The sequence below is a fragment of the Epinephelus fuscoguttatus genome, linkage group LG21 (genome assembly GCF_011397635.1).
Source record: "Epinephelus fuscoguttatus linkage group LG21, E.fuscoguttatus.final_Chr_v1".
Classification (NCBI taxonomy): Eukaryota; Metazoa; Chordata; class Actinopteri; order Perciformes; family Serranidae; genus Epinephelus; species Epinephelus fuscoguttatus.
The window spans coordinates 34248523-34260979 of NC_064772.1; the positions used below are offsets into that span (position 1 = coordinate 34248523).

General features: G+C 44.2%; 1 protein-coding gene across 11 annotated transcripts in view; it reads left to right on the plus strand.

The window, feature by feature from the left end:
- LOC125881951 (microtubule-associated protein 4) overlaps positions 1-12457 on the plus strand; it is a 171974-nt gene that overhangs the window by 148090 nt on the left and 11427 nt on the right. For 8 of the 11 annotated variants that reach the window (XM_049565443.1, XM_049565435.1, XM_049565442.1 and 5 more), the window contains 6 exons: positions 1994-2168; positions 2284-2346; positions 6219-6520; positions 6979-7035; positions 10443-10535; positions 11396-11477. In XM_049565443.1, the coding sequence (XP_049421400.1) occupies positions 1994-2168; positions 2284-2346; positions 6219-6520; positions 6979-7035; positions 10443-10535; positions 11396-11477 (772 nt within the window). The remainder of the gene's footprint in view (positions 1-1993; positions 2169-2283; positions 2347-6218; positions 6521-6978; positions 7036-10442; positions 10536-11395; positions 11478-12457) is intronic. The other 3 variants (XM_049565438.1, XM_049565437.1, XM_049565440.1) reach the window with 3 other exon arrangements.

Sequence of the window (12457 nt, forward strand, 5' to 3'; positions counted from 1 at the left end):
GCGTCAGCAGATGAAGCAGCCTTAAATACTGCCATGCATATTTGTGATAAAAACATAAAATTATACTGAGCGTATTTTCCCCAAATTAAGAAATAACATTACAAGGTACTTTGTGGCCGTTTCAATTGCAAGCGTTATTAGCCCTACTGTGTACAGTAACAGACGCACTTGAGAAGATCAGTTGCCGATTTAATTTTTATCTCTTTGTGAACCGATGACTTCACATTTAATTGACAGTTTATTATAAACAAACTTCAACACATTCCACAATGTAAGTTAAACATGTTGTAATCAAGCTGCTCTCTTTCTCGCCTCGTCCATCTCAGTGTCCATCCGTTCCTTCTGGGTAATGCATGAGGGAACATATTGCTTGGTTCGTGACCATCGGTTGTACCCTACTTAGTGACGGTGCATTGTGGGACAGTTTGAGTCCACTGTATAGGGTATATAGTGCAGCACTACTAAATGGCAAACTGGTGTGAACATGCTCTGAGTGGTTACAGTACAGCCTGGCTGCAGCAGTCTTGTTCCATACTGGACCAATTTCAAAAACTGTTGTCATGACTAGACACAAAAAACATAGGGTCCAGGTTAAAAAATAGATAAGAGGACGTTGCGTCAATGTTAATGCTTAAAAGTTCAAATTTAAAATCTAGAGTGGAAAGTTCCAGTTCAGCTATCAAACTGACCTCATGGTTAGAGTGGATGAGACGTCCTTAAAGTGCACCAGAATTATGGAAATCTTTCCATTGACAATTAATGGCAAAATTCATCTACTGAGGAAGATCATGTGGTAGAACTGAAAGCTCCAGAGCAGCTTCTACCCTTGTGGTTTTGTCAGCATTAGTTAAGTATTTATTTACCATGAATAAAGCTATTAATTATAACTTACCGACCCTTTATATAATGTGTCGTTAGAAAGTGACACAGATATGTTGGTAGAAGAAGATATACTTAATTAATCCCAGAAGGGAAGTTCAATTTTTTCACACAGGCCCGAAATACACATACATGCACAAACAGGACCTTTATGTGCATTAAATAGAGCGATGTCAGAGCTAGCTGGTTCAGCGTCTTGTTCAAAGGCACCTTGGCAGTGCCCAGGAGGTGAACTGGCACCTCACGAGCACCCAGTCTACGCTCTATACTTGGTCCGTACGGGGGCTTGAGCCACTGGCCCTCCAGATCCCAAGCCAAGTCCCTATGGACTGAACTACGGCGTGACTGGTTCAGTTCCTGCTCTGGGCTTTGTTACATGTCACTCTCCTCCATCTCACCCCATGTTTCCTGTTTGTATTTACACTTCAAAGTCTCCAGTAAAGGTGAAACTGCCAAAATAAAGTCAACTTTAAAAGGAAAAAAGAATAATTTTATCAGAGACTGGAGTTGTGGGGGTCGACTTTTTCAGGTAATATAAAACACAAATCTCTCAAACTGCACATTTTCGTTCTGCGGAGTCATTGATTACTTTATGTCACTGATTCATGCTCTCAGAGGACTCTTAAGCCTTTTGTCAACCTCGCTCAGTGGCCTCCTTAACTACAACCAGCGCAACACTACAACCGATAAATTAAGAGCCTTTATTTAGCCTCTCAGCGCCCAGGGGTGTGGGGTGACTCAGTTCAGTGTGGCCAGCTTGTTGCAGGATGGCTCAGCTGTATGTGGAGCGTGGAATCATCGCAGGGGTTATGAGGGGGAAATGTGCTGCTGGATGAAATGTGCAATCAGCAAAGAGCGCCTTGGACTCAGTGTGCATGTTTACACGCATCGGGGTAAAAATCTTTGCCTGAGCTGGTGACAGCAGCCATCAGACATATGGAAGATGAATTATGACCCACGTTGGTGCTGACAGCTTTCGATTTGTTGATGATGGTTTTCCATTGATTTGTAGCATGTTCTGCTGCTGATGAGTTTTGCCTTCATTCATCAGTCGTTCTTTTCTCTCCTCACCTGACATCTCTGCTGTTTTTATTTTTCTCTCCTCTCCCTTCAGACAACTATAGAGAAGCGCCCCCTTGTGCCAAAGGCCAGCACCGCCACCTCAACAGGCTCCACTGCTGCCACCAAAAATGGAACTGCTACCACAGCAGCCAGTAAAGCTGCTACATCAGTGCGCACGACGGCGTCTACCCGCACCGCTGCTACCACTGCAGCCAGGAGGCCTCTGGGTACAACCGACATGCTCACACACAGACATTCACGTACACACACACACGTCTTTGATGACTTTATTCACACATGTAGCCCTTATTAATGACCGCACACTCACCATCTGTGTTCCAGCCTCGAAGACAGACAGCAAACCAGGAGAGGAGAAGAAGCCCGGCACTCTGAGGACTTCCACAGGTATTACAGCACTGCAGGAGACACTCAGGAGAAGCTCTGCCTTTAGTTTGTCATTCAAGCACATATTAAGAGTCAATTAAAACCCATGAAAATCAAACTGGAAGCGAAACATGTACCAATACACCTGATGAAATGCGCCACAAGTTGGATGAGCATTCCTGTGGAAGCTCAGTTCTACCAGCATCTGATCCATTTTGTAATCACTGCGAGCATTTTTTGATTTAATAATATGTGTGATTGGTCAGTACCACAGTAGCTACAACCCATAAGCCCCATTTCCACTGAGAAGTACGGTACCGTTCAGGTCGGTACACTCCTGTTTCCACTGTGAAAAGTCGTGGATGGTACCCATGAAACCGTTCTGTATTGTCCATTTTTTGGCACCCACTCTGTTAGGGTACCTAGCACACAGGCAACATTAAACCCCTGCGGTATTCAACATCATAACTCACTTACAGATGGGGAGACATTTTGTCAGGTACCCACCCCTGCAGGCAGACAGGCCAATCATAACGTAGCATCAAGCTGGCTCAGACCAGGGTCCGACAACAACACAGCTGTGCTCCATCGTTTCAGATTTCCTTCATTTTCAGGCTGGTTTTGTGGATTTGGAGCTAAATGTTTTGCCTGGGGCACGTCGTGTATTAATGATACTCGTTACCTGGAGAGGTTGGAAACAGATATACGTTTCTTCTCTGTTCCAAAACCAAAATCAAACCGGGAAAATAAAGGGTTAGCTAGTGATGGCCAAATGAAGCCTAATGAAGTGTTTTCTTTATTTTATGAGCCCATTAGATGGCGATCATGTTTTGAAGAGAGAGGCTCAAAGAATGGCAATTCAGTGTGCTTTCAACCTTTTCTTGATCAAAAAGCGCCATCTAGTGGGCTCAGAAAATAAAGAAAATGCTTCATGAGGCTTCATTTGGCCATCACTAGGGTTAGCTAGCTAGCTACTGAAGATATAGCCTACTGAATGTATACACATGCTGCTTTTGCTTTTTAATGATTGTAACAGTGAAACAAAGACTGACCCTGCTGTTCAGGAACCAGTGAAGGGAAGCAGGGAGACTTTGTGATATTGAACCAGCTGTGTGTCATCGCAGTGTGCGCAGATGAACGTTGTTTGTCTTCCCCTGGAGGTGGTGGTCCAGGTGCTGGCAGCGGCACAGGGTGAAGCCAAACACACTGCGATGACACACAGCTGGTTCAATATCAGCAAAGTTCCCCTTTATATTCATTGTCTTGTGTGTGTAGCTTCTTCACAGCAACATCCACATTTTGTCTACTGTCATGGATACATTTGAGTTTCAACAGACACGGATGTAAAGTGCAACTTGACTGCTTGGCGGAGGCATTCAACCACAAGGCGTTAATTCTCATATTTCAGGTTTTACAGGCAGCTTTTACTTGGTAGCCAGAATTTAGTATTTAATATAATCCTAACTGGTGCCATTATTTCCAGCTACTGTCTGACCTGACACTGCAGCGCTCTCCCTCCCTCTGTGCTTTTGCTTTCTGCATATATTTCTGTCCTCTTTCTTCTTCACTCTCCTCTTCTGTAATCCGTTCCTCAGTTTTGCCTCCCGTCTCCCTCTTCCTACACAGTAACAGCTTTACCCCTCCTGTCGACAGATTAGTTTACATTTTGGCAACAGGAGAGCTGTCAGCAGGAGTGTGACACCGCAACACACACTGTCCAAGCATGACAATGCTGGGCAGGCTGGTAGACGGAGAGCGAGTCGGGGGGAGGCTTTACTGTTAAAAGGCCCCGGAGAGTTAAAAACCTTCACCACAGCAGTCAGTGGATTACTGTCCCCTCGCTGTTGACAGGAGTTTGCAGCTCTTGCTGATACAGCGGGAGGATTTCCTCAATTAAACATGTCTTAACAGGAGCTGGAGATATACCAAAGGCTCTCAGGGAGGATTGACAGCATGACACAAGGTTCAGCATGCAGCACTCTGAAGAAAAAGCTGACACAGAGCAAAGTGTGTATGAATTGACAGATTTGAAGTGCAGCATGGCTCAGCATGCTGAACCAAAGGATGCTGGAATGTATTCACTGAAACCAGAAGGAGATAAACGTACAAACTGTTTGAAAGGTATTGTTTCAACAGAATGTGACTGTGAGAAGCTGAGAAAGGAATGACCCCTAACATAGCCACTTTATTAGGTACACCTGTTCAGCTGCACGTTAACACAAACATACACAAGTAAGGTTAAAAGACTAGTGTAGGTTTGATGCTAAGTGATTCAGTAGTTGGATGACAGAAGATGATCCCTCTCTGCCTGTTTTGTCTCCCTGCTTTCTCGCTCTGCTTTGCTCCCATTTCTTTTTGTGTTTCCTTTCCTCTCTGGCTCTCGCGTCACTTATCTGTCAGGGTTGACTGTAAATGTCCTTTGTGGTTTGGCTTTGGGTTTACTACGTGTGTGAGAGAGACAGTTTCTGAATACGTAATTCACTTCAAAATCACATCCAGTCCTAAGCACATCGTCTTTGGATGTCTTAATCTTTGTCATTTGTATGTTGACGCTGTAAACGTAGCAGAGAATGTTATTATCATTAACATTTTATCCCAGTCTTCTTAAGGCCTCGGCTATCGGTGAGCCTCTGTCACCCAAGTTTTTGCTTTGTATTCCGCACCGTTGGCACTAGTCAGGCCTTCTTGGTGGCTTTTTGGCTGCTTCAGCTTGTTGAATCAGCAGCAGAGCCCATTGGTGATAGAAATCATTGATTGGTAGTTCAGTTCAGTGCACGAGAAGAAAAACAGAAGTTAGGAAACAAACAAGTCAAGTGAGCGTGTGATTAAGACAAACTTGTTATATCAGGTAAGATCATTTTGTTTTGAGGTTTTGCTCAAGAGGTAGAGCTGGTTGTCCAATAGTTAGAAAGATAGGCAGTTCGATACCCGGCTCCTCCAGTCGGCATGTTTAAGTTCAACAACTCTCGATGGCGAATGATAAGTGTGAAAGCACTTTGAGTGGTCGGGAGACTAGAAAAACGCTGTACAAGTGCAAGTCTATTTACAGTTGAGCCCTTGATCGCTTCGGCACTAACAGCTCGTAATTGTTCACGTAATTGTTAATGTGCGAACTGGCTAACTAGTGTCTTGAATCCGTCCTGTTGGTCTTCTGGTATCCCTCTTTGATTATTGAATACAGACTACTGCCACCTGCTGGTGTGAGGCGTTATTTCTTCTCTCAGGTGCAGACCGTCTGTGCTGGTTGGCTGTTAACTGTAACCTTTGCAACGCGTTCAAGTGCAACGTTTTGGCCAAACACAGGTGACATGAGGAGACACAACAGTCGGGCTTTGTCACCACTAGTTCTTTGATGTCGGTTTGGTATTTCTGGGCCTTTAAAGGTGAAGTGAGTAAGATTTAGTGGGTTTTGATGCCAACCAGTTGAAACTTTGCCTGGTTAAATTTCCTTCAGGGTAGTGATGGCCAAATGAAGCCTCATGAAGCATTTTCTTTATTTTATGAGCCCACTAGATGGCGCTTTTTGTTCAACAAAAGGTTGAAAGCACACTGAATTGCCATTCTTTGCGCCTCTCTCTTCAAAACATGATCGCCATCTAGGGGGCTCAGAAAATAAGGAAAATGATTCATGAGGCTTCATTTGGCCATCACTACTTCAGGGTTCATCGTTCAGGAGGTTTTTACCAGGAGCCGAATTATCCACAGAGGTCACTTTCTCTCCAGAACAAATGGATCCAGTGATTTGAACTGGTAAAATAACAAAATAAAGCAGTTTCACTATCTGGCGGGTATTTAAGTTGTCCATTCTGGGCAACTGTTGAAACATGACGGCAATGAAAAATGAAACAGTGTCAAGCTCTCAATAACTTCCTCTCTCTGTCTCTCTTTCCCAGCCGACTCCACCAAGCCCAAGACCACCGCCACCCGCAGCACCGCTTCCACCACTGCTGCGTCACGCACTCGAACCACGGCAGTCAAACTGGCCACGCCCTCCTCCACCACTGGCACAGCACCAGAGAAGAAGCCCATGGTGCCCCGCACCTCCCGGGCCACTTCCTCAACCACCAACACCACCACCACTGCCACCTCTAGGACCACCGCTCGCCCCAACACAGCACCGGCCCCCGACATCCGCAACGTCCGCTCTAAGATCGGCTCTACGGACAACATGAAGCACCAACCCGGAGGAGGGAAGGTAGGTGCTTCGTCTGCAGCTTTCATACCTCCAGACGGGTGTTGGGCTTTTGACAGCATGTATGTTCGGACACTGGCCGCCCCTCAACTAACAGGAAATGTGGCTCCCCACTTACTCTTCAAACTTCTTCTGAGCTCTAGTACAAATATAACCAACGATCAACATTTCAGCACAACATTGTCTGATCCTTCACCTCACCAGCTCCAGTAAAACACAGTCCACACGTTTCTCCGTCTTCTCTCGTTGTCTTTGGGTCTGTTCATTGGCTTGGCTTAGATCTCTTACTCAATCCTTTGCATGTGTAATTTCCTATATTTTTACACATTCTCCAAGCTTTCTGTTTCTACCTTTCATCCTCCACCCTCACACATATCATTGCACCTCCTCCTGCACGCCTCCTCTTCCCGTGTGTTGTTATAAAGTGTTGTTGTTGACCCGGGGTCGGCTTGTCTTCCCAGGTGTCATCTGCCTCTCAGAGCAGGGGCGTGGCCTCCAAAGACACAAGCCAGGGCAAAGTGAGTCCCCCCGCCATCTTCCCCACCATCACCACATAGTCTACCTCCCTCCTCTCCTCTTCTTCTCTCTGTCTTTTCTGTTCTGACATGTTTTACTGTTTATTTTTGCTTTTTTTTTTCAGCTCATAATTTTTGCTTTTAATGAATTGCACTTCTGAGGAACACAAAGCCAAAAACATTACTAGAGTCTTTTGAGTAATAAAAGCACTCACAGCATCTTATTCTGTCACATTTTCAAACCCATTCAGTCACTCTATCATAGTCAACACGTCCATTCTCAACATATATTCAGACGAAATACAGACGTGCCTCTGAAGAATTTAAACAGTCATAGTGAGTGATAAATGATTGATGATTTCTTGCTTCATATTTTGCAAGTTAGGTTGTTTTTAAGATGGTAATTAACCTAAACCAAGGTTGTAATTTCTCTTGGGATTCACTCCTGACTGTTGGAATTACACTGAGTTATGAAAAATGATGTTAGAAATCAAAGAAAGCTGACTCAGTGTTCCTGTGTAATGTAATCACCACCCTACACTCTAGCCTGGTTTCACTTCTCAGCAGTGGTTATTTAGGATAGAACATTGGCTCCATTAATCTTAAAATGCAAGATGGTTTCATTTGAGGCAAACTGCAGCTTTTCTGCTACTTCCAGGGTGACGCTCAGCAAACAGAGGGCGTTAAGTCTGTTAAAATGTAAAACTTTAAACTCTAAAGGTGTTCTTACCCTGAGACCAGCCATATACTTTTCAACAGATGTACATGCTGCACTAACAACCCTGCAAAATCAGTGATTTAAAGGGAAATTTCAGTTTATTTCAACCTGTCTCCTATCGTCCTAAATTTGTTTCAAGTGACTTGTGACATAAAAATAATAGTTAGCATGTTAGCCGTTAGCCTAGATACAGCCGGGGCGCATAGTAGTGTCAGACCTGTTAAAATGTAAGTGAACGGGCAACCTTCAAGTGCAAAGTTAGTCCACTAAACAAGCTTTTTTTCCACAAAGACCGCCTCATATCGTTAGGATAAATGTCAGAGAACATATAGAAAACGACATGTAAACGTGTTGTCTTACCTTACTGGTGTGCTGCCATGTTTGTTTACCATCTAGCTCTGCTTTCCAAAGCGCAGCCGAAATCTCACGAGAACAAGCAGCAACAGCTGGAAGGCAGAACCGGACAGTAGCCTGAAAAGTTCATTCATTTATTTTATGAAAGATTTATAGAATAATGGCTGACTTTTTGCCAGACTTCGACTTTGTGGAGGAGGAATTTGATTTTGCAGAGTTTGATGGCCACCCTTATTTATTTGAGCCAGAATACACTGACGAAGAGCTTCGTGAAATTGAAGAACGGAGGAGGAGAGAGAGAGGTGCAACAGGTAGAGGACGAGAGAGGAGGAATGGCTGCTGCAAGGCTGCGTAGCTCTGGAGATCGGTGGTGTACCTGTGAATGCTGTGCCCCAGTGCCCACAGAAGAGGAATGCCTCTGTTGCAAGGAATGGGACCGGTTGCAGCTTTATTTTCAAGGTCTGGATGTGACCGAGGACGAGACACCTCCACCTGGAGTAGTATCCAGCTGGGCTTTATCTAGAGCTCACCAGATATATTTCGGCCGCGCTTTGGAAAGCAGAGCTAGATGGTAAACAAACATGGCAGCACACCGGTAAGGTAAGACAACACGTTTACATGTCGTTTTCTATATGTTCTTTGACATTTATCCTAACGATATGAGGCGGTCTTTGTGGAAAAAAAAGCTTGTTTAGTGGACTAACTTTGCACTTGAAGGTTGCCCGTTCACTTACGTTTTAACAGGTCTGACGCTACTATGCGCCCCGGCTGTATCTAGGCTAATGGCTAACATGCTAACTATTATTTCTATGTCACTAGTCACTTGAAACAAATTTAGAACAATAGGAGACAGGTTGAAATAAACCGAAATTTCCCTTTAAGACATATAAAGTTATGTTACACCTGTATGGTAATGCAGTGTGCACTTTCAAAATCAGTCTGCATCGTGTAATGGTTAATCCAACTCAATCAAGAAAGTTGATTTTTAGGAGGAACAAACATTGGAAACATCGCAGCATGCTTTTAAGTGTTGTTTGTTGCCACTGGATAAAACCATAGATTGTATATGAAGATGGACACAATCACCACTTTCTTTCAGTGAATCTTTCAACCTTTTCTTGAACAAAAAGCGCCATCTAGTGGGCTCAGAAAATAAAGAAAATGCTTCATGAGGCTTCATTTGGCCATCACTCGTAAACACATAGCAGTCATGTGTCACTTAAATGAAAATCAGTTAACATTCACACTAATCTACAACACAATGCTGTAGTCTGTAGACTCCATGTAACAGTTTAATGTTGGGATAAAAGCCCTGGGCCTCTCACAGTGATACTTCCCAACTACACACAACTGGCAGTGTTCATCAGCAGAAAGCTGGTGAGGTATCACATCCTTGTTGCTGCACTAGTGACTCCTGCTGGTCGGTCACAGCCGACCATTCTGTGACTGTGTGGAGGGTGTGTGCTTCTTATTTAGAAGGACAAACATGCAGAGAGCTTTATCACAGTTCTGACAATTAACTCGGATCAAAATGTTTTCTGTTGGTTTGTAACCTGTCAGTGAACGACAGTATGAATGTTGCTTTTGTCACTTGTCAATCTGTGTTAACATATTTGTAGATTTCGGGGGCGGGGACGCAGGGGACACCCCCACCCCCAACCAATGAAAACATGAATGTCAGAGGGGACTTTTATTTGGACGAAATTAAAGACATTTCCTCCACAAATTGATGCATAAAGGTCACCAGAATGCAGGAAATTAAGTGTTTGACGATCGAAATTTCCCGTTTCATTTGCATCCCCTCAACCTGTACCCTTGTGTGTTAGTAACATCCTGTGGGGGTCCCATTGATTCTCATCGACAGGGACAGATGTTTATATGTTGTGTTGCATGTGTGTGCCCTAAAACCAGTTTCTGTGTGGCACTCAGTAGCTTCTGCTTTCCTTTTCTCCGAACATGGGTGAAACAGCATTTGAATACCTTCCAGTCCTGTTAGATTTTTGTCACCGTCACTAAATGACAACACATGGAAGACTTTACATTTCAAACTGCCTAACCGCCCAGCAGTAGATATCAAACGCACCCAAGATAGTTAAAATATGTTGGATTTTGCCCAAGTGAACCTCGCTCCACCCTCCTGTCCTCTCCTTTCTAACCCTGCCTGTAATGGTGACTTCTTCTCCCCTTCTCTTTCCTTTTTTTATCCTCTTCTGTTATCTTTTCTTTCTGTCTCCTCTCTTCTTACTTCTCCTTTCACCTCCTCTGGTGTCATCCCCTCCCCTCCCCTCCCCTCCCTTGCTCTCCTCTTCCCTCTTGCTGCTATGCTGTGTCCATATAGGTTCAGATAGTCTCCAAAAAGCTGGACTTCAGCCACGTCTCCTCACGCTTGGGTTCCAAGGACAATATGAAGCATGTTCCTGGTGGAGGGAATGTAAGTACTGCCTGGCCGACAAGTCAAATAAATTTGACTCGATGAAACGGCTCAAAGAAACAACAGAGGAAAGATGAACTGTTATCTTTTCATCTCGTTTTCTCCTCAAAAAAAAAAAAAAAAAATAAATCTTAATTAATCAAATTAGTCCTCAGTCCTTGTCAGTGCCAGCATGAGTAAGCTGTACGGTATGTGAAAGGTCTCAGCCTTTAAAAAAGTCAAAGCAGCTCCTCACGTCAAGCTACAGTGCTGCTCTCCCTGAGCTGAGGGAGTTATTGGACAGCATGCTAGCAAGCCTGATGTACCAGCCCTTCCCCAGAACCCGCTTCACAGTCCCCTGCTTCGTTAATTTCTTCCTGTGTTGTCCTGCCCTGTCACTAACTTACTAAACAAACAATAAAGTCAAGCAAACAACCACCACCGCCCTCTGATTGGCTCTGTCTGTGCTAAGATTGTCTGATTCTGTGAGGAGAGTATCACCATAAAGGTGCACTTTGGGTTTCCTGAAACGATGTCCTGTCCTGAGCTTCTGCTTTTGGTGCCTGGTGTTTTTACTGTACCAGAGTGTTCCTGCCATCTTTACAGCACACGTCTAAAATGATTGATGACTACAGGCTGGAATCAACCACGTCTTCTTGTTTTTGTATCATTGTCACAACATGGAGTTCACAGTTTGTGCTCTGCAGCTCAGCCTTTTGGAGAGCACTGCTGATCTTGATGGTGGTAATTCAAAGTGTTAACAGGGCGTTTAGTGCAGCGGAAGAAGAAACAGCCCTTAAAAATGAAACCATCAGTTAACCTGTGTCCCTGTACGGTGTTTTAACCATTCGTGATAAAAACGGTTGTGTGGTTTTTGACAGGTGCAGATACTCAACAAGAAGGTGGACGTGAGTAAGGTGACATCAAAGTGCGGCTCCAAGGACAACATCAAGCACAAGCCTGGTGAGCTGGGAAATGTAGTTTTGACCCTGCTGTGTTTGATATGTCGTATTATTAAATGCATGGTGCTCAAAAGCTGTCGGATGGTCCTATCTTTGTACACTGAGGTGGCAGTTTATAGGTGCATTTAGGGTGCTTTCACACCTGCCCTGTTTGGTTCGGTTCAGTCATACTCAAGTTTGTTTGCCCCCTCAGTGTGGTTCGTTTGGGCAGATGTGAACACAGCAATCACACTCAGGTGTGCACCAAAACAACCAGACTGAGACCTTCTTGAAGAGGTGGTCTCAGTCCGGTTCCAAAGGAACTCTGGTGCGGTTGGTTTGTGGTGAGAAGGTGTTCCGACCTGGATGTGAAGCAACTGCAGTCACATGACACATTGTTTGGGTTAAACATGAGCATGTTACAGTCCTGGAGGATTATTAATGTGCACCTCCTCCTGTACTGCCTTAATATGCACATTCAGCACATCCAATGCATCAAAACATTGTTTTCTAGTTGGAGCCGCGTTTGCCTCGTTTTCAAACTGTATGCTTTGACTAAAATGAACAATGACAGCAATATAGTCCACGATGAGCAGCGCTAAAATCAACCTGCGTAGTTGTCCCTCCATTGTGACATTAGAAAGTGTCACATTTATCTTGCAAGTGTACTCTTCTTCAACGTTTGCTTTACTTCCTGGATTTTTCCCACATGGAAATTCTGACCAATCAAGAGCAGCTTTCTCACACAAGGCATTTGATCTGGTCCTCTTGTAAATGCTGCCATGAGAACACGAACCAACTCTAGGCAATTATACAACTTTGGGACAACATGAGTCCCTGATTCACACCAAAGGAGACGACTCTAGGTCTGAAAGCAGCCTTAGAGAAAATTAATGCAGTCTAAAACAGGCCTTCATAAAGGTTAGAATGTTCAAGTTTTTGTTCAATGACTGACAACAATGATTTCTGAAATTGGTCCATTATTGAGCGAGAGCACTGCAG